This window comes from Carassius auratus, chromosome 24, assembly GCF_003368295.1.
Source record: "Carassius auratus strain Wakin chromosome 24, ASM336829v1, whole genome shotgun sequence".
NCBI lineage: Eukaryota > Metazoa > Chordata > Actinopteri > Cypriniformes > Cyprinidae > Carassius > Carassius auratus.
In genome coordinates, this window is record NC_039266.1 from 12667407 (window position 1) to 12692552 (window position 25146).

At 40.8% G+C, this 25146-nt stretch overlaps 3 protein-coding genes across 3 annotated transcripts in view; 1 reads left to right on the forward strand and 2 right to left on the reverse strand.

Moving 5' to 3' along the window:
* Positions 1-1361, reverse strand: part of trpa1b (transient receptor potential cation channel, subfamily A, member 1b) — a 170373-nt gene extending 169012 nt beyond the window's left edge. The window contains exon 1 of the mRNA XM_026201071.1: positions 1195-1361. The gene's annotated coding sequence lies outside the window, so the exon portion shown is untranslated. The remainder of the gene's footprint in view (positions 1-1194) is intronic.
* terf1 (telomeric repeat binding factor (NIMA-interacting) 1) lies at positions 1347-13166 on the forward strand (the record flags this gene model as incomplete). Its single annotated transcript, XM_026200422.1, has 10 exons — positions 1347-1641; positions 1785-1886; positions 3029-3153; positions 3244-3330; positions 3410-3559; positions 3939-4048; positions 11747-11785; positions 11980-12077; positions 12379-12449; positions 12543-13166. Coding segments are annotated over 10 exons (1236 nt in total), but the record flags the coding sequence as incomplete, so codon positions are not given.
* Positions 13167-13220: 54 nt separating this feature from the next.
* On the reverse strand, positions 13221-20104 carry sbspon (somatomedin B and thrombospondin type 1 domain containing). The gene is made up of 5 exons (XM_026201070.1): positions 19494-20104; positions 18540-18734; positions 17476-17551; positions 14963-15139; positions 13221-13371 (listed from the first exon to the last, which is right to left on the reverse strand). The coding sequence occupies exons 1-5, from the start codon at positions 19792-19794 to the stop codon at positions 13254-13256; spliced, it is 867 nt and encodes a 288-aa protein (XP_026056855.1). The 5' UTR covers positions 19795-20104; the 3' UTR covers positions 13221-13253.
* Positions 20105-25146: the final 5042 nt, after the last annotated feature.

Below are 25146 nucleotides of genomic sequence, written 5' to 3' on the forward strand. Positions count from 1 at the left end.
AAAAAGGTGGTATTATACATGATAAACTAGATTCTTCCCCTGCCCATTAAACAAAGCTTATATATATTCCACTCTCAAAAGTGCTTTTCCAGTCGGTACAGTAGGCTATATATATATATATATATATATATATATATATATATATATATATATATATATATATATATATATATATTTATTTTTTTTTTTATTTATTTATTTTTTTTTTTTTAAAGCCTAAGTATAGAATTACTTGGATACAAAAATGATTTCATTTACTTTTTTATATAAATACAAAATTATTTGTTTTATAAAATAACAGTTGTGTTCGGTACCTTGCTCATTGATGCATTGAACATCTTTTATCAAAATCGAACCAAATTTGGCGTAATTACAGGAGAGAATTCCACACACAAGCCGCACAGCTTTGGTTTTCATCCTAATCTGAGCAAATTCCATCCACCGTCTCTAATGTTAGGGTTCACTAGCAAACCTGTTCATGGGCTTGAACTACTGTGACATCTAGTGTTAGTTTATTTTCTACACAAATGTTCTTTTTATCTTTTGAGAACAGGAAAATAGCCTTATAAATACTTAGAGTTAAGAGAGTATCTTTGTGTTTGTGGATTATTTTAACTGCAGACTTGTTTCTATTCTATTAAATTATTGTTATTTCTATTAAATGTATTTAATTGTGTTTTCCGCTGAAAGCAATATTCTATCTCAATTTTTTGAAGTAGGCTAAATCCTCAAGTTAAAGTTAATTCAGGGTTTTTATTTATTAGCCATTAAGTTATGCTTTTAATATGTAGTTTATATGCTTATCTAATATATTTATGTATATAATATAGTGTATAAAGGCCAATCATGACAGGTAGAACCTAAAGAGCATTGATATGCTTATACTGTAATTTAAATGAAAGAAAATATTATCATTTACATGAGTATAATACAATTAACATGATATAACTAACAGGATGGAAATAAGAAGATATACTTACATGATGGTCAATTCTTCTAGGTCTAAATGTTGTATATTTTAAAATATCTATTTTTACCAGTACCAATTTCATTCATTTTATCAGACCAGGATGTAATATTTTAGCTTCAAACAAACCACCTACACAGCACATCACATAATTCATCAACTCCAAGGCTTCCGCTGCACTTTTCCCACCAAAATAATGATTTGTTTCATGTTGGAGCTAGGCCTACCTGCGGAAATTGCAAACGTCCTACGGACTTCTGCAAAATCAGCTCAAATCAAAATATTTTTAAATACGCCTCGTTGTAGTAGTTGTGAAATTTAGAGAAAAGTTTTTATCGAGTTCCTCCCATAGACTGCATAAAAACAGGTTCCACCGTAAAACGATCCTCTTGTTGTTTCCTCCGCGCCGGCAGGTGGCGCTGCGGCCAGACTGTGTCATAAACTCCGCCCCCAGCACAGTCACCGCCTGGCGGGAACGTTTCTTTTCAACATAAACAAGAAGATGGAGGGGTCTTCGAGTGAGATAATATCCAGCACGACTGATAAAATAAATTTAACTGAAGTCGAGGCTGTTGTCCAGTCATGGATGATCGATTATTACTTCTCGTCACTGTGTCGGCTCTTCAGAGACAGATCTGCGCCGGAGTTTCGTAAAACTTTGAAACTCTTTGAAAGTAATGTGTTTTGATTAGTAACGTTACATCATTTTTTTATTATAGTAGTTAATGCTAGAAGCTTTTATGTTGCTTTTATTTATTTTGAATCTTACTGGAGATGTTGTTTGTACAACAGTTGTAAACTGTTGTTTATTCCTCAGGTATCGTGGATGATCTCGAGGAGGGTTCCCACAGGTCAGATCACCCCACTCAGAGAACGATCTGCTGCTTCCTCGCCAGAGTGATGGACGGGGAAAACCTGGGTAAAAGCATCATTAGCTATGGACATTTACATGTGCCCGATTATATATTTTTATTTACACGTTTTCTTTGTAGGAACCTTGCTTAGATTTACAGTTAATTGAAATAATAGCTGGACATTTTACATCTAACTTACGTTACAGATTTAAATGTCACGGTCGTGAAAAATCCTGGAAATTTAAATGATTCTTTTAATTCAAAGCAAGAAACCACAGTTGTATAGAGTAAAAACGTTAAACCGATAGATATCACCATCAGTCCACAATATATAGATCACATTACGTGGAGAAATTAATTTTGTATTGCAAGTTTTCTGAATTATGTATGCTTATGCGAATAAGCATTATCTAATTAAACATGCTCATATTTTGCATGAATTTCCAGAACAGAAATCTGAACACTGAATAAAGCCAGGTTCAGAATTATTGAATTATTGTGAAATATTTGAGTTAAGTGTTTTTACAGAAGGGATTTTGAATCTACAACCAGGAAAACAAAATTTACAATATTTTTGATATAGATATAAGCAAACCTCTTTGTTAAACCCTTCAGAATATACAGAAGAATTTGAGGTGATACTGAAGGGAAGATTTATAACTCTGTTCATGAGAGAGAAAAATGGTTACACCTTATTTCGACAGTCCACTTTGTAACTACATCTCAGCTGCATATCAACTAAATCTTATTATTTGCAACTACACGTGTACTAACTCAAATTAGATTGTTAGGGTAGGTTTAGGGTTAGTTGAATAAAGTTGACAAAGTAGGTGCGAGATTACTTACTGTTAGTAGTGGACTATTGAAATAAAGTGTTACCAAACAAATTGCCTTCTATGAAAAACATGATGACCGCTATAAATTCATAAACACACTTTTGTTGTAAAATGATGGCATTTTTTGAAGAACCCTTCGGAACTTTTTTTTTTTTTTACTCATTTTTACATTATCAGAAGTCTTACAGTTTCGACGAGGCCTCATCTAGATAGATCGTGAGATTTTGCGAGAGTACTGTACGGTATTTCACGAAAACCAAATTCTTTTTTTTTTTTTTTAAGGTACAAAGACAAATGGAAACAAAAGAGTCAGTAACCATTCCGTCAGCTAATCCATCATGTCAAAATCTGTCTTGTTTTGTGTATTTCAGAAGTCCGTTATGATCATGTTTCTCAAATCACTCCCTTGATGTCGGCGTTGCCGATTTGGGAGTCGTTAGCGGAAGTATCTGATTCAGACTTGCACGCTAAGATCAAGACGCTACTGATTGTTCAGGTATTTATGTTTGAGAGTGACAGATGATGCACATTGTAGAGTGTGAACAGGATTCAGACCTGACGATTCTGTTTTCATTTTGTGTCCAAGTCTGTCGCTGTGTGTGTGAAGAAAGGACATTCAAAGTTGGCAAATGAAACCCTGCAGTGGCTGGAAAAAGAGACTGAGTTACCAGCGGTGCGTATTTATTTACCCGTTACAGTTTAACATGCTCTTTCATACAATGCAGCAAATGAACATCATTTTTTCTTAACAGAAGCTACAAGGAAAGCTGACCAGCATTGTGAGTAAGAAGGATGCATACGATCAGCTCCTGATGAACTTCACTTTCGAGCAGCTGTTGGAGAACATTGATACATTCCTCAATGCATTCAGCCAGGATCGTTCCTCCGTTTTCTTATTCGAAGTACGAGGACTTGTTTGTTCTGCTTACCGAAAAACAAATCCAGCTTACGATAAACTCTGGTTTGTTTTGCTGCTTCCTGTGGGAACATCCTAATGGGCTTCATTGACTGTGCTTTCAATGTGCTTACCGCATTTGCCTAATGATCTCTTAGAATCGAAGTGTTTTCTTGAGGGTATGGGATGGAAATTGTGCAATTAGCTTCACCCTCAATACTCAATAACCACCTAATAAAGGCAAAGACAAGACATTGAGCTCTTAAGAGCAGATTTGCTTGCCACTAATGGTTTACTTGGCGATTTATAGACGGTGTATTTTGCTGCATATTATAAGAAATGCAATGAAGTGCCTCACCCTTTTTTTTGGTGTATGTTTGTTTTAGGCAGCATTAAAAGTGGTTCAAGCCCGTCATGAGAGATCAGAGAAAACCTCGTCCGAACAGGATGGAAGTGAAAGGACTCCATCCAGCACAGAGTCAAACAAACCAGAAGAGTAAGACCACCTCTATCTATACAGTTTTTAACTGCAGTTGTCTGGTAATAAAATTGATTCACATTTTATTTATTTGGTTCTGGTCCTTTATCATTTGAATAAAACTCTTTTCTAAAGTGAATGCTAAAATAGTACAGACCAGGGCTGCATGATATGCTGTTTTATAACAAAGTTCGGGAGGAACAGTCGCAGTTCATTAACCTGATTAACACAAGTGGAGACCAATCAGTAATCAACTCATGACAAGGTATAAATGACAGCAGAACCTATCTCTGTTCATTGACCGTTTTCAGCATCCCGGTTCGCGCTGTCTGTCTTCTCATCACAGACCCGATTTTCCTTCCAGCAAGGAGATCCATACCGGGGATTTTTTTCAGAAATGCTACTTTTTCTGACACCCATGATCATTAAACACGGCAGTTGAGCACCATCAAACGTCATCGCGACAGTTGCTCTTCTCGCCAAGCCACACGTCGTGGCCAATAGACCGTGCAAGCCGAGCTTACCTCGCTCGACACCACGCTCGATCCGATCAAGACCGGGCTCTCTTTGAGCGCTGGAATCGCAGCTCCAGCAGGCACCCAACCAGCCCGCTCCTCAGTTCCTACTGCAGCAGCAGCAGGCCTCTCTCACTTCCCGCCGCGGCTCAGCCCTTCACCGCGGCTTTTCCGGCCGAGGCGCAGTTTGAGGCCGCCTCCTCTAGCGGCACAGACCGTGCATCATAAATTAATACATTTTCAGGTGAAGTCGCTAAATACAGGTTTTCGGCTAGAAAGTAGTGCGGGAGCCGCGTGGAGATTCGATCACATACGCATGTGGAATTTCAGATCCAAATTGAGTCTCGGATGCGTACAAATATTTACACTTCCACGATTAGACCGTGGGCGAACGCCCGACCGGATGTGATGTATTCTAATCAGATCTATCGGTGCGAGGTCAGAATTACCTATATCTTGTTAACTATTATTAAATGTATTTAAATTATAAATATTAGAAATAAAAAGGAAAATAATATATTACAATATATCACAATAATCGTAAGGGGGACCCTGTTAATTTTTACAAGCAGCATCTGAAAACATATTTTCTCTCTGTTATCTCGGTCAGTGTCATGTACTTGTCGAGGTACGGCCACGGCGACTCACTCCTCGGGATTAAATGTTCTCCGACCTCATCCTATGCCATCATTTCATCAAATAATTTTTTGCGTGACTGGCCAAGGAGTGGTACCATCCGGAGCAGAAGGTGGCGGTAATGCATCATAAAGATGATTGGTTGCTATCCACCTTAAACGCGAACAAGAGCGTCACTACTGATCCAGGATCAGCGATATTAGCAGTTGTATTTCCCGATTTGAGTTTGAGCTTCAGAAATGCTTGCGAAATGTAGCTTGTGTGGAAGCTACCGCACTACTTGGTAAAAGTAGCTTCGCTACTGAAAAGCTATTCGATTCAGAAAGTAGCGAAGCTACGACCAAGCTACTGAGAAATGTAGTCAAACTAGCTTCGCTGCTTGTAGCGACGCTACTGCCCAACACTGATTATTAATTTTACCATGTTGAACACGTCAAGGTAACAGTTGCTGCACGACCAGTATGCGACAATCGTTTCCAATTGCCGTGTGCTGTGGAAAGGAGGCTTAAAGTTGTTAAATGAGGCTATGACGTAGTCATCATCCACACGGAAATGTCCAAAGATATTACCTGCCTTACCGTGCACGTTTAAACCTCACTGAGGTTTTACAGACATAAGTTTCATTCAATTATTCTGGCAGGACCAATTTATTTAGGGGCATATTTCACCATCTACTGGCGTGATCACTACCCTCGTTTTGCCGCAGGACAGCAGTGTGAGTAAAATTCTGTTGTCTTTCTAGGACTGTAATATGAAAAGCATGCAAGTAAATATCTTTAGAATTGCTTGGAAGTGAATAGCACATAACTGCAATTAATGTTATTGCCATAATCATGTCTTGGTATGTTTTACAGACATAATGATATTCATTGTATAATGACATTCATAGTTTTCAGAAGCCTCTGTTTCCACAGTCTATACTACAACGTGAAACCAGTGTTCCAAATGTATCCATTAGGACTAGTGACGTGTCGTCCATGAACGAATCGTTCTTTTGAACAAATCTTTTAGCTGAACGAATCTTTTAGGTGAACGAATCGCCCATGTTATCCACTGACTCATATTTCTCGTTCAATGAAGTTTCTCCCTCCATAGCAGCGCGGCGCTATAAGCAGCGCATGCGCAGCTCAGTGAACCGGGTAACAACCATTTCATCCTGTCAAAGAATTACTCAACCTCGAGCCGATAGCCTTCGAGTATGAGGTGACAGAGTATGTGATTCGTTGAATGTAGTAACGAATACGCCCTTCAATGAACGAGTTTCATATGAGTCTGAACTAGATCTAGAGATCTTATCGTTCGTGAGTGAAATTACTGAACTGGCACACATGTCATTCGTGAACGAACTGAATGAACGGATACATGTCGTTCGTGAATGAAAATGAACTGGCACATAGCTTACCTTGTTCGTGAACGAAATTAGAGTAAACCGGGTTAGTCTGCTACTTAGCATGTCAATCTCGAAAATGCAAAGCGCAGTTATAGGTACAGTACTGTGCACATACGCTCGTTTTGATATTTAGCAACTCCACGTTTAATCCATAGACCGTAAAAGAAAGGTTTAATCCCCGATTTATGGATGTGAATTTATAATATACAAACTGTTTGACCAAACAATTAAAACGCTAATTAGGCAAGAAACCTTGTGCTTTGTTCATCTGAACAACTCAATTAGACTTTATATATTGAATGCGATTACACACACATTTTAATAAAGCCAGATCAGCTTTTGTAACAAGTGAACGCGTTCGTTGACTTAAGACATAATACACTCTTTTTTTTTCCCGCCTGGTGGCACATTTTGCGTAAAACGAAGAAATCATCACTGGACGAATCTGAATGAATCATTTTGGTGAATGAACTGAAAATGAACGAATCTCTAGAAAGAATCATAATTTCCACCACTAATTAGTGCTGCAACGACACGTCGACTACAAAATACATTGACGCGTGTGAAATGCGTGAACGCGTCACACTGTTTACATCTCGCATAATGGCATACTGCGAATAATAGAATGCAACTTTCTTCACAAACCGAGACCACTGTTATTAAAAGTATGAGAATACTTTAAACAGAGGACAAATAAAATGGCTCTTTGTTCCCTTTGCAAAACCGATATGGTGTACCACGGCAGCACAACTGCGATGAGCGAGCACCTCAGAGAAAACATCTAGGCGCTCTCCGGTGTCTCCATGCAGTTTAACTGGTTACCCTGTGATCTGGTGACCAACTTCCTGGTTCAGGTCTGATATTCTTGCGCTGCGGCATTCTGAAAAGTTGAGATATTTTCAACTCGATGCGGTGCGGACGCGCTGAAAAAAAAATAAAAAAAATAAATATATATATATATTATACATATATTATCTGCTCTGTTTTCCCCCGCATGTCCAGCGAGCACAAGTTTGTCAGCAGACGCAGTAAATATTTATTCGTTTCCACTGCCCGTCCAGCGAGCACCAGTCTCTCAGCGGACGCAGTCAATATTTATCCGTTTCCACTGTCCGTCCAGCGAGCACCAGTCTCTCAGCGGACGCAGTAAATATTCATTCGTTTCCACTGTCCGTCCAGCGAGCACCAGTCTCTCAGCGGACGCAGTAAATATTCATTCGTTTCCACTGTCCGTCCAGCGAGCACCAGTCTCTCAGCGGACGCAGTAAATATTTATTCGTTTCCACTGCCCGTCCAGCGAGCACCAGTCTCTCAGCGGACGCAGCAAATATTTATTCGTTTCCACTGCCCGTCCAGCGAGCACCAGTCTCTCAGCGGACGCAGCAAATATTTATTCGTTTCCACTGCCCGTCCAGCGAGCACGAGTCTCTCAGCGGACGCAGTAAATATTTATTCGTTTCCACTGCCCGTCCAGCGAGCACCAGTCTCTCAGCGGACGCAGTCAATATTTATCCGTTTCCACCGTCCGTCCAGCGAGCACCAGTCTCTCAGCGGACGCAGTAAATATTTATTCGTTTCCACTGTCCGTCCAGCGAGCACCAGTCTCTCAGCGGACGCAGTAAATATTTATTCGTTTCCACTGTCCGTCCAGCGAGCACCAGTCTCTCAGCGGACGCAGTAAATATTATCCGTTTCGACTGCCCGTCCAGCGAGCACCAGTCTCTCAGCGGACGCAGCAAATATTTATTCGTTTCCACTGTCCGTCCAGCGAGCACCAGTCTCTCAGCGGACGCAGTAAATATTTATCCGTTTCCACTGCCCGTCCAGCGAGCCTCAGTCTCTCAGCGGACGCAGCAAATATTTATTCGTTTCCACTGTCCGTCCAGCGAGCACCAGTCTCTCAGCGGACGCAGCAAATATTTATTCGTTTCCACTGTCCGTCCAGCGAGCACCAGTCTCTCAGCGGACGCAGTAAATATTTATCCGTTTCCACTGCCCGTCCAGCGAGCACCAGTCTCTCAGCGGACGCAGCAAATATTTATCCGTTTCCACTGCCCGTCCAGCGAGCACCAGTCTCTCAGCGGACGCAGTAAATATTTATCCGTTTCCACTGCCCGTCCAGCGAGCCTCAGTCTCTCAGCGGACGCAGCAAATATTTATTTGTTTCCACTGCCCGTCCAGCGAGCCTCAGTCTCTCAGCGGACGCAGCAAATATTTATTCGTTTCCACTGTCCGTCCAGCGAGCACCAGTCTCTCAGCGGACGCAGTAAATATTTATTTGTTTCCACTGTCCGTCCAGCGAGCACCAGTCTCTCAGCGGACGCAGTAAATATTTATTTGTTTCCACTGTCCGTCCAGCGAGCACCAGTCTCTCAGCGGACGCAGTAAATATTGATTTGTTTCCACTGTCCGTCCAGCGAGCACCAGTCTCTCAGCGGACGCAGTAAATATTGATTTGTTTCCACTGTCCGTCCAGCGAGCACCAGTCTCTCAGCGGACGCAGTAAATATTGATTTGTTTCCACTGTCCGTCCAGCGAGCACCAGTCTCTCAGCGGACGCAGTAAATATTGATCCGTTTCCACTGTCCGTCCAGCGAGCACAAATCTCTCAGCGGACGCAGTAAATATCTATTTTCATTATTATTTTTCTTTCCTCTGTCTGTCCAGCTAGCCTCAGTCTCCCAGCGGACGCAGAAAATACCTATGTCTCTATCAGTCCGCGAGCACTAGTCTCACAGCGGACTCAATAACATCTATTTTTCCTCTGTTTGTCCAGTGGGCCTCAGTCTCCTAGCCTGGTAATACCAGACTCTGTCTACGAAGCAAAGTGAAGTAGCAGAGTCTGCAATGGCATAATAGAGAAGTGTTTTCTCTCTCGCTAGGGGGCACTTGTCTGAAGTTTAAAATCATTGGTTACCCGTAAGCCAATCAGATACGTTTAGTTATGACGTATGTTATGCGCCTGTACAGCCGCATCGAAGCACAGACATCATGCATCGAACTCAAATCTATGATTGAACTTCCACTGTAAATCTGTTGTTAAACACTCTTCTTGTTCTGGCTTCAGTTTGAAAAAGAGTTGAATGTTCTCCATAACAAAGCGAATTGCATCCCGTGTCTCGTTTCCCATTTCCGCGGTCGTTTCAGTTTTCGATTTCTCTAACCTACAATTTAAAACTCTGTGCTTAGCATCTACGTCACGGCTCTCAGCCCGCCCTCTGCTCGTTGATTGGCCCGGCTGTTTCCAGACCGGTGGCAAACCGAAAGCTCTGACGCTGTATCAGACTGAGTATAGAAGCGAAATAAAATTGAGCGGAAGTAGGAAGTCTGTCGTAGTCAGGCTATCAGTCTCCCAGCGGACACCGTAAATACCTATTTTTCCTCTGCCTGTCCAGCGAGCACTAGTCTCTCAGCGGACGCAGTATGCATCCATCTCTTCCTGTTCTTCGTCCAGCAAGCCCAGTCTTCCAGCGGACGCAGGGACATAATTCGTCTCCCATATCTGTCCAGCGAGCCTCAGTCTCCCAGCGGATGCAGTAATATCTATTAGTTTCCCCTGCCTGTCCAGCGAGCACTAGTCTCCCAGCGGACACAGAAATATCTATTGGTGTCCCATGTCTGTCCAGCGAGCGCTAGTCTCTCAGCGGACGCAGTAAATACCTATTCATTTCCTCTACCCGTCCAGCGAGCCTCAGTCTCCCAGTGGACGCAGGAATATAATTTGTTTCCTCTATCTGTCCAGCGAGCCTCAGCCTCCCAGAGGACACATTACGCATCTAGTCAATATATCATTACACCTCGCAGGCAGACGGTGGAGCTTGTCTTCCCGACATCGTAACCGCTTCTTCCTCAACTATTAACCAACAGGACCTGCCTGCTCCTCTACTTCTGCCAGAGGCATTGCGAGATCTCCTGGTCAACGACCATACTTCTAAAAACGTCAGCCCGCCAAATCTCTGCGTTTTGGGGGGTTCGTAGTCCGGCGGCTGTCCTTTTGCTCTCTTGTTTTGGGGGGAGTACTCTGGGTTCGGGCCACTTCCCGAGCTCGGAGCCCTCCACCCGGACAGCACGCCAAATACGCATAAACTTACGGTATTAATATACGTAGATGTGAACTCGTGAAATGCTGTTTTATAACAAAGTTCGGGAGGAACAGTCGCAGTTCATTAACCTGATTAACACAAGTGGAGACCAATCAGTAATCAACTCATGACAAGGTATAAATGACAGCAGAACCTATCTCTGTTCATTGACCGTTTTCAGCATCCCTCCTCCACCCCATTTCTCCTCACTTATAGATCCATCTACTCTTACCACAACCGGGGGGAGTACTCTGGGTTCGGGCCACTTCCCGAGCTCGGAGCCCTCCACCCGGACAGCACGCCAAATACGCATAAACTTACGGTATTAATATACGTAGATGTGAACTCGTGAAATTGGGGGAAAAAGGACATTGCGATATTTAATTTTTCTGAGATTATATATTGCAATATGAAATCTATTTTTTTCTTACAAATAAAATTGGGGTGAGCACACTTACATTCTCATTTTAAATGATTTAAACATCAGTGTATTATTTAAATTAGAGTAAATTATTTGTTTGCAACTTTAGGATATGGTTTGAATTGTTAACATTAACTTACATGATCTAACCACAAGCAATACTTTTGTTACCATGTTTATTAATCTTTGTTTATCTTAGTTTCTAAAAACACAGCTGTTCATTGTTTGGTAATGTTACTTCACAGTGCATTAACTGTTAACAAATACTATACAACTTTTGATTTTAACAATGAAGGCTATAGCCTAAATGTTGAAATTAAAATGTTGTAGAAGTGCAGTTTAGTAATAGTAAATGTTAAATAATGTAATTAAATAGTTTAATAAATAGAACAATATTGTTTCTATTCAATTCACACGTCTCGCAAGTTCAGTGTTGGACAGGTCAGTTGTTTAAACCATTCATTAAATTGAATTGGTTCAAAGGAATCATTAGTTATCCTGTGATGTCACTATCGTGGATTCGTACATTGCGATATCGATGCTTAAACGACACATCGTGCAGCCCAAGTACATACTTTTTTTTTTTTTTTTTTCATTTAATATGTATTTAAACTGAATAACATATTTGAAATCTAAATGAATCATGTATTTGGTGTTGGTGTCTCCACACAGAAATGAGACACAGGTGGATCCACTGGTGCTGAATATCAGGTGAGACCTGCACTTACAATATACGAACATTAACGGTCACCTCACACTACAATAATACTCAGGTGAAGCTGACCTCAATTGCTTCACCTTATTCTTTTTGTATCTCTCAAACGACTTGATGTAGTTGTCTTTGTTCTAATTGCTTTAATTGAAAACAAATTCATGAAACTGAAATAATTCTGTCTCCCTCACAGACCCAAGAGGAAACTTTTTTCAAAGCAAGTTCATCAAGTATGGAAACCTGAAACTGCCAAAAAAGAGCAAACCACGCGCAAGAGAACCTCCGTTTACAGTACGTTCTCATTTAATGTATATTCTTTTACTGAATCATAACATAAAGGATAGTCAACAAAAATGTGCTCTCTCATGTTACTCCATGAGAAAATTACTTGGCATACTTAACATACTATAGATCTTCTCAGTTCTTATAACTGCACATTTTTATAAACATGTTCCATAAAACTTCTTTAAAAATAGTTTTTGAGTTGCACAGAAATCAGACACGTTTAGAACAACTCTCTAAAAACTCTATGAACATCAAGCTCCTAATATAAATCTCTAATCATTAATAAATGCTTGTTTTGTGTGCACAGAAGTTTCCAGGAGAAGTAGTATCTGTTCAGATTTACAAAGCAATGTTAGTGTGACAAGCCAGCCCAGAAGGGTGAGTTATCTTCACTGTGTGTGTGTGTGTGTGTGTGTTTACAGTGCAAGCATTTGTACGCATAATAACAGCATAAGTGTTTGTTCCTTTCAGAAATGGACCACAGAAGAAGACAGGAAGCTGAAAGCAGGTGTGAAGAAGTATGGAGAGGGCAAATGGAGAATGATCCTGGATGACTTTGAGTTTGACAACCGCACCGGTGTTAATCTCAAGGACCGATGGAGAATCCTGAAGAAAACCGAATGCTATTGAGCTGCAGGCGGCTTTTGCTTTTAGTATTTAAAGAGCTTTAGAAAGTGCCGGTTTTCAGGCACTTTTTTGAAAGTGTTTTCAGTTCGGTTTACGTAATTGATTTACACATCTATAGTGTTCAGTGAATAATTCCATTGTTATGCTTGTAATTTCACAAAATATGTTTGGAAATCAGGAGCACCGTTTTGTAAATTAAAAGTAAAAACTTATTTAGCAGAAGTACGACTTCTGGAAAAACAGCTTTAAAGGTTTCTGTTGTTGTTTGTTTGAACCGTAAGATCAAAATCTGTCCAGTAGAGGATGCAGGTGAGGCAAATCTGAGCTTTTTTTATTTTATTATTATTCTTTTCTTTTCTTTTTTTGCCTTTTTAAATCTGTTCCTAGACATTTTCACAGGAAAAAGGAGTTTGAAACAATACAACTGTAAAAACTTAAGAGATTTTAATAAATGTACGGTATGTGAAAGTGTGATTTGTTTGGTTTTCTGAGTTATGTAATATAATGTTCATTTGTGGACTTTAACAAGGGGGTGAAGAATCATCTTAGGTGTGTTTAAATGAAAATGAAGCTGTGCACAAGGGGACAGGAGCAGTGCTGTAGTCTCTGTACTTTCCTCCATGTTCCTCTGCAGCGGGGGCTGCCCACTGCCTGCCAGTGTAGAAGCTCATCCCTGCCAAGACCAGAAGAATCGGTCATCAGGTGGCAGGTACAAAAACCTTACTGTTTTACATTATGATATTTGTGGTTTACATTTCATTTACATTGTGTTTGATTTCATTCCATGATATTTAAAGGCTTCTGGCATGAAATGCTTGACTTGTCTTGCAATGGCTAGTTTTCTAGTTTATATTTGCGCTTTTGAAAAAAGTCTTATGCTCAAGGCTGGATTTATTTTATCAGAAATACAGTGTAAACTAATATTGTGAAATTTAAAACAACTTTATAAAAAATAAAAAATAAAGGTCTTAAAGGGATTGTTCACCCAAAAATGAAAATGTAATGTTTATCTACTTGCCCCCAGGGCATCCAAGATATAGGTAACTTTTTTTTCTCTCTCTCTCTCCGTAAACACACACCAAGATTTTTAGCTCAAACCGTTGCAGTTTATCATTCTTATAATGTAAGTGGATGGTAATCACAGTTAAAACATGCAATAAAACAAAAACAATTGTAGATGGTGTCAATGGTCCATTTGAGAGATAGGTGGCGGTAGTGCACTTATAAATTTGTGATCCACCATAAAGCAAGAAGACGACCACGATTCCTCACCAAGGGGCAAGGAACTCGACCGGAAGTTGAAGTCGGGTGGGGGCTGCCATCTTTTAGCAGAACTTCACTTGCGTTAGCATTCCCATTGACTCCCATTCATTTTGGCGTCACTTTGACAGCGAATAATTTTACATCTGAGGCGTTTAAAGACTCTGTTTGTCCAATATTTATTTCTAAAGATACACGACAATGTATAAAGGGCTCCATTACCTTCTATGTTACATTATGGCCCCGTATAAACAGTTTTTGTAAAAAAATAGGCTAACGATTGCGTCATAACCACTCGGCTCTCTGTCGCATTACCGTACAGACAGGAGGAGAAGCTTTCAGGCAATTAACTTAATATGGCATACTGGCGTTACATTTTAAAATACTATACAAAATAATTAATCAGAATACTTACTCCTGCTCACTCACGACAAAGAACTCCCCGCTCAAGCTCGCCGTCTCTGCAAGATTAACGATGGCAGTTTGCACGCACAGCCACTTAGAAGATTTACATCTGTCAGACAGGTTGCTGACGTCGTCAAGCTTCGTTTGAGTCTGCGCGTCAGAAACGGAAGTGCTAAAAAACGCTAAAACTGGGCTTCATTAGTCTCAATTGAGTTCCAATGGGGTCGCTGTGTCCATTTCTTTTACTGTCTATGTTCCTCACGCACCTGCTGCTGTGAATGCGCACAGGATGATGCCCTCAGGAGACTCTTTATTTTTATTGTATGTTTTAGCCATGATTCCCATCCACTTACATTATAAGACTGATAGACTGCAACGGTTTGAGTTAAAAATCTTTGATGCCCTGGAGGTAAGTAGATAAACTTTTTTTTTTTTTTTTTTTTTTAGGTAAACTTCCCCTTTATTGTTTTAAAATTGTAAGAGCCTTTTGCAAAATGTCTCATGAATTCTGTTGTTTTTTCAGCATGAAATCATCTGAACTCACAAGATGATGTGCTATGATTCTCTAAAATAACACTGTGACATTGTGGGTACACTACCTCTCAGCTAGGCTACCGTCTCCTTGGCAGCTCTGACTGCGGTTGTTCATCGCTGGAGGTTGGCAGGCCACACAGACGGTGTAGCCCTCCCTCAAGTACTGCATCCAGCGCGTGTAGGGTCTGTTCTCCACCATGCACTGCGCTGTCAGAGACTCCATCTTGAACTCCATACAGAAACTGTGGAGCACACGCCATCATCAAGTGACTTAACCCTCAAAAGGTCCTCATTTCCTGTTTACCAATCTGGTCTTTGGGGTCAATATGACCCCAAAATTGAAAGCATAATTGTAGAAAAAATATACATTTTCAATAATACAAATAATATATCATTTTTTTTGTTAACTCCTCAACTATGCATTAATGATGTGTTTTGGGAGATTTAAAGTACTTTTGTACCCATTTACCACACAAATCCACAACTACACCATTAGCTTGCATGTGAAATATCATTTTTTAATGAAAAAATCACTTAAATTATTATCTAAATTTAATTTAAACTGTTTCTGGATATAGATCTAGGTGTTATGTGTAGAATGCTACCATCTGGAGGTTAGTGAAAAAACTAAGGAGATTAGTATTTAAGCAATAACTTGTTTTGACCAGCAGAGGGCCATTGAAAGCCATTCATTTTACTGGATGTGACCAACTGTTCATAAATGGCACCTAGGTCACACCTAAAGGACAAAACTCTGAGTCAGACTGTAGTTGCATATTATTGAACATTTGAATGATTCAAATGCATAAAAAATAAAATAAAAAAATAACTTTAGAATGTAAACAAAATAAAAAAAAGTGTAAATAAACAACAGCAATATCCAGAAATAAACAGGAGTAAAAGTATAGGCCTACAACATTTTTTTTTTTTTTTTTACAATCACATTCTGAACACTGAACATAAAAGCAATACCAAACTACCAAAAAATATGTGAAATACATGGTGTAAAACAAATAAAATAATCATTCCATACACATTTTGTGAGTGAGTGTGAGTTAGAGAGGGAGAGGGAGCATGTATGCCTCTCTCTCTCTCTCTCTCTCTCTCTCTCTCTCTCTCTCTCTCTCTCTTTCTGTGTGTGTGTGTGTGTGTGTGTGTAAGTGTCTTTGTGTGTGTGTGTGTGTGTGTGTGTGTGTGTATGTGTGTGTGTGTGTGTGTGCGTGTGTGTGTTTGAGAGAGAGATAGAGAGTGTGAGTGAGAGGGAGAGAGAGAGCATGTGTGCCTGTGTGTCTCTCTGTGTGTGTGTGTGTGTGTGTAAGTGACTTTGTGTGTGTGTGTGTGTGTGTGTAAGTGTCTTTGTGTGTGTGTGTGTGTGTGTGTGAGAGAGAGAGAGAGAGAGAGAGAGAGAGGGCAAGAGAGAGCATGTGTGCGTGGGTCTCTGTGTGTGTGTGTGTGTGTGTGTGTGTATGTATCTTTGTGTCTGTGTGAGTGTAAGTGTGTGTGTGTGTGTGTAAGAGAGAGAGAGAGAGATGTAGAGAAAGTGTGAGTAAGAGAAAAAGGGAGAGAGGGCAAGTGTGCCTGGGTCTCTGTGTGAGTGTGTGTGTGTGTGTGTGTGTGTGTGTGTGTGTGTGTGTGTGTGTGTGTGTGTGTGTGTGTGTGTGTGTGAGTGTGAGTGTAAGTGTCTTTTGTGTTTGTGTGTGTGTGTGTGTGAGAGAGAGTGAGTGAGAGAGTGTGAGAGAGGGAGAGAGAGCGTGTAGAGTGGAGAGTGTCTCTGTCTGAGTGTGTGTAAGTGTTTGTGTGTGTGTGTGTGTGTATGTGTGTGTTTGTGTAGGTGTGTGTGTGCGCACATATTAGGTCTCACCCCTTTATATCTTTTTTTCTGCATGTGTGGCCGATTTTATTAGACAAATCGTATTTGCCAAATTCTATATAAATGCTCTCTGTGGCATACCTGTGTGTGTTTGTGTGTGTGTGTGTTTGTGTGTGTGTGTGTGAGCATGTGTTTTCTACATTGCATTTGTGCTCAAGTACCAGGCCTTAATTTCTGTGTGAAAATTTTCAGATTTATGTTGCATTTATTGTTTTTTTTGGGGGGGCAAATGAAAAAAACACACGTTTTTTTGCATTTCCCATTCATTTTCAATTGGGGTCATATTGACCCCAATGCCCAGAAGTGTTAAATTTTTTTTTACACACCTTCAGAACAACCGAATCAAGCCCAGGTTTTTTGTGTATGTATAGATAGATAATGTAGGAAAAGTCACAAAATTTTATTCCTCTGAGATGAAGGGAACCCTTTTTTTTAACTAATTAAAAGTCGATTGGGGTCATATAGACCCCAAGGACCAATTGAGGGTTAAGTGTTAATTGTGAGGTTATATCACTGTTCCTATTCAGACTATAGAAATATAAAATCAGTTCACCTTTAAAATTGCAGTTACAAGAAGTTAAATATGGTGTTATTATAATCGTTTTTTTATAATAGAAACAACTAAAGAAATGCGTAAATGGGCTCCTCATCACAAATTCTCATCGTAAACAGTGTCTTTGTGCTTGTTTAATCTTGGGTGATACATACCCAGAATCCACTGGGGCCCCATACAAATCATGTGTTCTGCCTTTGCTGTACTCCATTGTTGTTATAAATGCTGCTCCTGGAATAAATCCAACACAGTTACCATTGAGATTCCACCAATAAACAGTTAAGTGATCAACTTTATACCATCAAATAAAATAAAAAAATACTAATGTATTAAACATTTATAATTAAACTTAAAAGTTCCTTTTTTTTGACGTACTGTGTTTTTTCTAATTTGCCAGTGTAAGCAAGAAGGCAGGATATTTTAAAAGCAGTACTGAAAGAGAAATATGTACTTTTAGTACTTCAAGTATAACAAAGTATATAAAAAAACTACCTACAGATAGTATATTAATGTGATAAATAGAAACATTTATTGTACATTAAATCTTTTGTCATGTTTCAAAGTACACTTTACTAACCTACCTGCAAAACCACTGTGTTTTTTGAAAGGCTGTTACATGGATAAATTGGGTAACACTTCATTCTAAGGTGTCCATGTTACACATTACATCTTATAATAACAATAAATTATGCATAATTACATGCAATTAACTCTAGGCCACACACTAATCATACAGTGGGTTTCTCAGTACTTAAATGTTTAATTGCACTGTAATAAGGACACTTTAAAATGAAGTGTAACCAATAATTGCAACTTCATCACAAATGTATAATTACAAGTGCATTTAATGCATGACGCACAATTTTAATAAAAGTTGCTTTAAAGTATGTTTTAGTTTACTATAAATGTTTGACTACATTCAGAAGCACACTCTAACTATTATACAAAGACGATAGAATTATGAATTTACATTTGAATATGTATTTAAGTCCTACTTAAGTTGGTCAAAAACCTTAAGTTCAGCAAATTGCATTTAATATAAATGTAAACTATAATACATTTTCATTTAATTGTAAATAACATGCAACTGAGTGTCTGAAAAATTACATTCGGTTTTCACTTAAGTATTCTTTAAAACTATATTATTCTGAAATGAGTACTGTGATTTTCACAAGAGCTCTTACAAATATTAATCAAAAAAATACAAATAAACTCAGACCTTGCACAGAAGTGCAAAACTGTCCCTTGCGGTCCAGATACTCCATGCATCCGGCCTGTTCCTCCAGCCTCGGACAGGCCTGTCCACTGTTTTGGGGCAGTCTCTGAACGCTCCGTCTCCGGACCCGGAATGAGGGCTGGCAGGGTTGTGCGCACCCACTCCAGTGACTCCACTCACTCACTACACACGACTGAGCTAAAAACACAACCAACAGGTGAGAAATGGGACCAATATAAGCACATTTTGGACAGATTTAATATAATCAGTAGTTCAAACCAGTGGGGGCCCACTATGCCCTAACAAACCTCCATTTAATCAATTATTGTCTTGTGAAATGAAAAGCTGTGTGTTTTTGAAAAAAAAAATATTTTGTTAAGGCATTTTTCATTTAAACTGTCGCTTCTGGCCAAAATCCATAATCCATAACAACGTTTCCTCCATTGAAAAGTCTATCCTCTGTTGTCCTCTCACATTAAAATCCACTGACATGTTTGTTTAGAACTGTTTTAGACTTTTTTCACCTATAAACGGTGCTTGATCTGTGCATATTTGTCTCCTGATTTAGATGAGCCAACCTTTTCAATGGAGAAACCGATTTTATGGATAGAGGACTCTGAATTTGTTTATTACAAACACTTCCCAAGGTGTGGATTATTGTGATGTTTTAATCAGCGGTTTGGACAAATGAGTAATGCTAAATTTCTCCAAATCTGTTCCAATGAAGAAACAAAGTCATGTAGATCTTGGATGGCCTGAGGATGAGTACATTTTCAGCAGATTTTCATTTTATGTTGAACTATTCCTTTCACTGAAAGACTACATTACTACCACAGTACTATTTAAATGAACTACATTAACTGATGTATAAAATCCATCATTTAAAATATGTGTTGGTAAATGTGTACTAGAAATAAAATGCCTAGTCGTCTGCCAAAATATTACTGTACCACATACCTGGACACTCTGTAGGGTAGTCAAAGCAGCAGTCTTTAGTCTTTAAACACCTCTCATCACAATAACACGTCCCATAGACACGGTCCATCCTCCAGTCAGTAGTGACACAGGTGAAATCTGTACCTTGACAGCACCTTCCTGAGCATCCGCCTTCTGCAAACTGGTACATCCCAAAAACAGCGGCCACCACCAGAAGAGCACTCCGGCCCAGTGACAACAAGCCCATCATTTCCAAAAAGAGCTCTAAAAAGTCCCTGTTACTGTCTTCGGTTCCTCTTGAAGTCAGTGCCACAGGTCTCATTCCTGGAGAGGAAATGATTCTGTCACAGTTGAAGTCATGCTTGTCAGATGAATCCTTGTGACCAAACAACTCTTCTTCTGGTTGGGCTGAAAGAAAAAGCTATATTCTGTGGCAATTGAATGTGTTTGTAAAAATCCTTCTGGAGCGTCTCTGCCCTTGTTCCAGCACACAAAAGTGAACGAGGTAGAGAAAAAGAGAGGTGGGGAAATGTTGTTTGAGTGAAGGGTGTGTGAAAGTTCTCTCTCTCTCTCTCTCTATATTGCCCTTTTGGCTGCTATGCCCTGTTGTACCACAGCAAACTGATCTCAAACCAGTGCCCAGCCTGTTTCTAAAGCTTGTACAGCAGGGAAACAGTGGGAGGAATGTGAACACTTGGCCTTGCTCCAGTCTACAGAGCTTGGGGCAGCACAATCCCCGGTTGCTGTCACATCTTCATATCGACTCCACAAGAGCAGACAGTATAGAAGTGCATCCACCTCTGCAAACTCCCACAGAGAGACTTCACGTTATCTTTGTTCATTAATGGTGGTATTTCTGCGACGTTTCCTCTTTGGAATGATGGAAATGTGATTAGGTGAGAGAATTAGGTTACTGAATTAGTACTTATCTAATCAGTATGCAACCATAACTCAATCAAAGTAACTCAGGATCTACGTGTGGGTTTATTTACAAGACGCTGAAAAGTTCAAAGTCCACATTTAAAAAAGTTAAACTGCAAGAAAAAAAAATGACGAAAATATATTATATATATTATAAAATGTGGATGTTGATAGCATATTTTTGTTTCTATGCTTGGCTGAAACCGTTGTCCCTCCACAGGGAACTCGGCCTAATCATGAGAGGAATGAGGGGCTGCTCATGCGAAGAGAGCAAGATCAAGGCAGAGACGGGATATTAGTGAGAATTAAACTCTAGGAGATCTGCTGTGACTGTTGGCAAACTCCACTGCTTTGATTGTTCGCTGCAACAAGGGAGCCAATTCAAGCAAGAGTAACACTCTTTAACATCATCATCAAACCACAGGAAATGACATCACCACTCAGTAGGCACAGTATTGCTGCAAATGGAAGAATGGCCGGAACTGTTTCTGAAAGTAAACATAGAAGACCAGGGGTGTCGGACTGGGGATGAAACCAGTACTGATACTGATTACAAGGGCCCCAAAGGAAGAGAGGGCCCTTGAATATATATTTTCAAGGGGGGGGCATTAGGACTCTAGGATCAGGATCTTGTGCAGCGCCCCTGTAGAAGACATTTGTATCAAGCTATCATCAGCCATCTCTTTTTATTGAGAATTCAATTAGAATGTATTTGATTTCAGTGCAGATTTTCTTTTGGATATATTGAAAGTGCAGCAGATATAATTTTTTCCATCAAATGTGGCAGATTTCCCTGTTGGCCTTTGAAACTCAGTTTGTAGAGTTTGAAAAACAGGTTCATTCAATTGCATGTTTGAATGGACTTTCCACATTTAGTGTTTAACTGCATTGTGTGTGTGTGTGTGTGTGTGTGTGTGTGTGTGTGTGTGTGTGTGTGCACGCGCGTGTTTATGGTGTATAAGTGAAGGAGAGTTATGTTGGGTCATGTCAGTGTTATGCATACCACAGCCCCCTGAGAAAACCATCCATACAAACTGCCAATGTGGATACCAAACCAATGCAAATAAACACTAAATCAAACGAGCCCAATAGCACTGGTGCTAGAGCACCCCTAAATATCACAATCAATTTGCAAAGATTTAATGCATGCTACTACATTTTCATCTTCACTACACTTATTTTTTCAACCCTGTTACAGGCCCATGTGTTACTATGCGTTACTATGCAACCTGTTGTTCTGTAAAGTAACAGGGCTGATAAAATTTGATGATCATGCATTTGTTTTTAAGTGTTTCAATCCTGGTTGAGAGATGATATATTGGAATCTCCTAGAGGTGTCATGATTCTGCCCTCGTGTCCTTGATTTTTCCTAGTCTTGAGGCAGGATCATGACAGACCCGTGTTTTGTGTACAAGCACATGGCCTTGCCTTTGGGCCATGTGCTTGTGTTGTCTCGTTCCCTTGCCCCGCCCCCCTTGTTATCCTAGTCGTGTTGTGATTGTCCTATCTGTGCCACCTGTCGTGTCTTGATTGTTCCCCCTATTTAGATCTCCTAGTGTGCTCTGTCTTGCGTCGGTTCATTGTGTTCATTGTTTGTGATTGTACCTCTGATGTGATTTGTGTGTTCCTCACCTGTGATTGAGATATTGTATCCTGTATAACTGTGAGTGTTATTTGTAGTCAGTGTTCTCTAGTTTTGAGTCTTTGTATATCTTGCCTTATCGGTCCTGTTTAGTTATTTTGTATCTGCCCTAGTCCTTGTTTTCCCCCTCGTGGGTTTTTATTTTCCCCTTTTTGTAAATAAACCTGTTTGTGTTGTAAATCCTGTCTGCACCTGAGTTCCTCCCTGCCAAAACCCTGACAGAATGAACCGACCCCCAAGGAACTCAGCAGGCAGGAGGGCCTCTGAGCTTCAGCGTCAGGCGGAGTTCCGGAGGCTGTGCTGGACGTCATCCCCCGCCGACAGGAAGGGGGTCACCCTCCCATACTCGCCTGAGGGGGAATGGGTCCTCCGTAATTATGCCCGGCTGTGGGAAAGCATCTCCCAGGAGGAGCCACAGAGGTCCCCTCCACCTACCCAGCTGCCAACGATCCCTGAGGGTCGTGTCCTGGCCGTGGCAACCCTGGGGGATCAGGCAAGCCCCTCCCAGAGTCCTGAGGTGCCCTCCACAGCCAGCAGTCTCCCCATGAAACGAGGGAGACGGTTGTCATGGGAGTCAACTTCTGAGTCTTCGGCGTCCGAGACTGCCCTGCCCGAGACCAAACTCCCCCAACCCGCCTCTGACCCAGCTGTGGCCTCTGCACCGCGCCCAAGGAGGAAGAGGAGGAAGAGGGGGCCTGCCGGTCCTGTGACCCTGTCTCCTCCCGTGCCAGCAGCGGAGAGCGGAGCGCTGGCGTGCCCGTGCCAGCAGCGGTGGGCGTGCCCGAGCCAGCAGCGGTGAGCGCTGGCGTGCCCGAGCCAGCAGCGGTGAGCGCTGACGTGCCCGTGCCAGCAGCGGTGAGCGCTGGCGTGCCCGAGCCGGCAAAGAAGAGGGCAGTATGCAAGTCGGCAGTCGTGAGAGCGCAGGAGAGTGCCGCGGCCGACTCTGCAGCAAAGACTTTAGTACAGTGTGTCTCATCTCGTAAGGAGATGCCAATTGTCTTAGCGGCTAAAGCCTTTTCAGATTATTTGTCTAGTCTTGTCCGTATCCTAGAAGTCCCCGTCAGTCCTGTCTTGTCCTCAGACCCTGTCCCCAGAAATCCCGAGTGTCCTGATGTCGTCTCCCCGTGTCCCGTAGATGTCGTCTCCCCGTGTCCCGTGAGTGTTGCCCCGTGTCCTGCTGATGTAGTCATGTATCCTGTTGATGATGTCCCGTGTCCAGTAGATGTTGTCGTCCCGTGTCCAGTAGATGTTGTCCCCCCGTGTCCAGCTGTCGTCTCCCCGCGTCCCGTAAGTCTTGCCCCGCGTCCCGTAAGTCTTGCCCCGCGTCCCGTAAGTGTTGCCCCGCGTCCCTTGTCTTCTCCTATCATGTCCCCTGTCAGTTGTCCCGAGACCCCTCCCCGCCCCTCACCACCCAGACCTGCCCGTACCCCCCGTCGTCAGCCTTCGTCCTGTCCTCCTAAGATTCCTGCACCACCCACCCACCCTGGTCTGTCCCCCATGAACTTTGTGGTCCCGCCTCCTCCCCTTCCCTGTTTGTTTTTTTTGATTTGTCACCCTAACCCTGCCGTCGTGTATTCATGTCTGCCTTTGTTATTATTTGTCATGTCTTGTTGGTTTGTGTCTGTGTCCCAGTCCGTCATGTCTCGTGTTTGATGTTCCCTTGAGGAGCGTCTGGAAGCCGCTCCTTAAGGGAGGGGTTCTGTCATGATTCTGCCCTCGTGTCCTTGATTTTTCCTATTCTTGAGGCAGGATCATGACAGACCCGTGTTTTGTGTACAAGCACATGGCCTTGCCTTTGGGCCATGTGCTTGTGTTGTCTCGTTCCCTTGCCCCGCCCCCCTTGTTAACCTAGTCGTGTCTTGATTGTCCCATCTGTGCCACCTGTCGTGTCTTGATTGTTCCCCCTATTTAGATCTCCTAGTGTGCTCTGTCTTGCGTCGGTTCATTGTGTTCATTATTCGTGATTGTACCTCTGATGTGATTTGTGTGTTCCTCACCTGTGATTGAGATATTGTATCCTGTATAACTGTGAGTGTTATTTGTAGTCAGTGTTCTCTAGTTTTGAGTCTTTGTTTATCTTGCCTTATCGGTCCTGTTTAGTTATTTTGTATCTGCCCTAGTCCTTGTTTTCCCCCTCGTAGGTTTTTATTTTCCCCTTTTTGTAAATAAACCTGTTTGTGTTGTAAATCCTGTCTGCACCTGAGTTCCTCCCTGCCAAAACCCTGACAAGAGGGTCACTTGAATATGGCATTATTTTGCATGGGTTGTTAATGAAGGTAACACGGCTGACATGAAATCAGGGGACACAATAACGTACTTTATATTTTATAGACCGGCTAAAACCTTAACCTTATCAGCATAAATGCTATTTAAATTAACTACTTTTTTGATGTAATATTGATGAAAAAAAGACATCGTATTATTATGTTTTAAATTGCAAATTTATTTGATATTTTAATTATATTTTGATTATTGCTTAGGGACACAAAAGGCACCAATTTCGTGAATTTACCCTTCTATTTTAATGTAATTATTTTATTCCTATGATGGCAAAGCTGGATTTTCAGCAGCCTGCTTTACTCCAGTCTTGGTGGTCAAGTAGCATTTATTATCAGTGAGGAAAAGAGTTGTGCTGATTTAATATTTTATATTTTATTTTTATTTATTTATTTAATAGATTAAAAGGAACATCATTTATTTGAAATCTTGTGTTATGTATTTCCTGTCACTTTTAATCAATTTTAATGCATCCTTTTACAAATAAAGACATTCATTTCTTTCTTTTCTTTTTTTTAATTGACCTTAAACTTTCAGAAGGTAGTGTACAACTTATAACTTATGAATGGATTAAAATATTAAGAAGGATATTGTAAAGATGTCCTAATCCAAAACAAATTTTGCTAGATTTTGAAGCTTTTTTTTTCATTTGCAGCATATATTTTCTCCGTATTAGAGTAATACATTATAATAATTTATTTAATTTTCATTCAGATTTATTTTAAAGTGTTTTGTGATAGATAAATAAATAAATCAGTCTTTTTGAAATCTCTCAAGTTTCCATGGCATTTTATCTTGACCTCAATCTGTGTATCTCTTCTTTTAATGTGATGT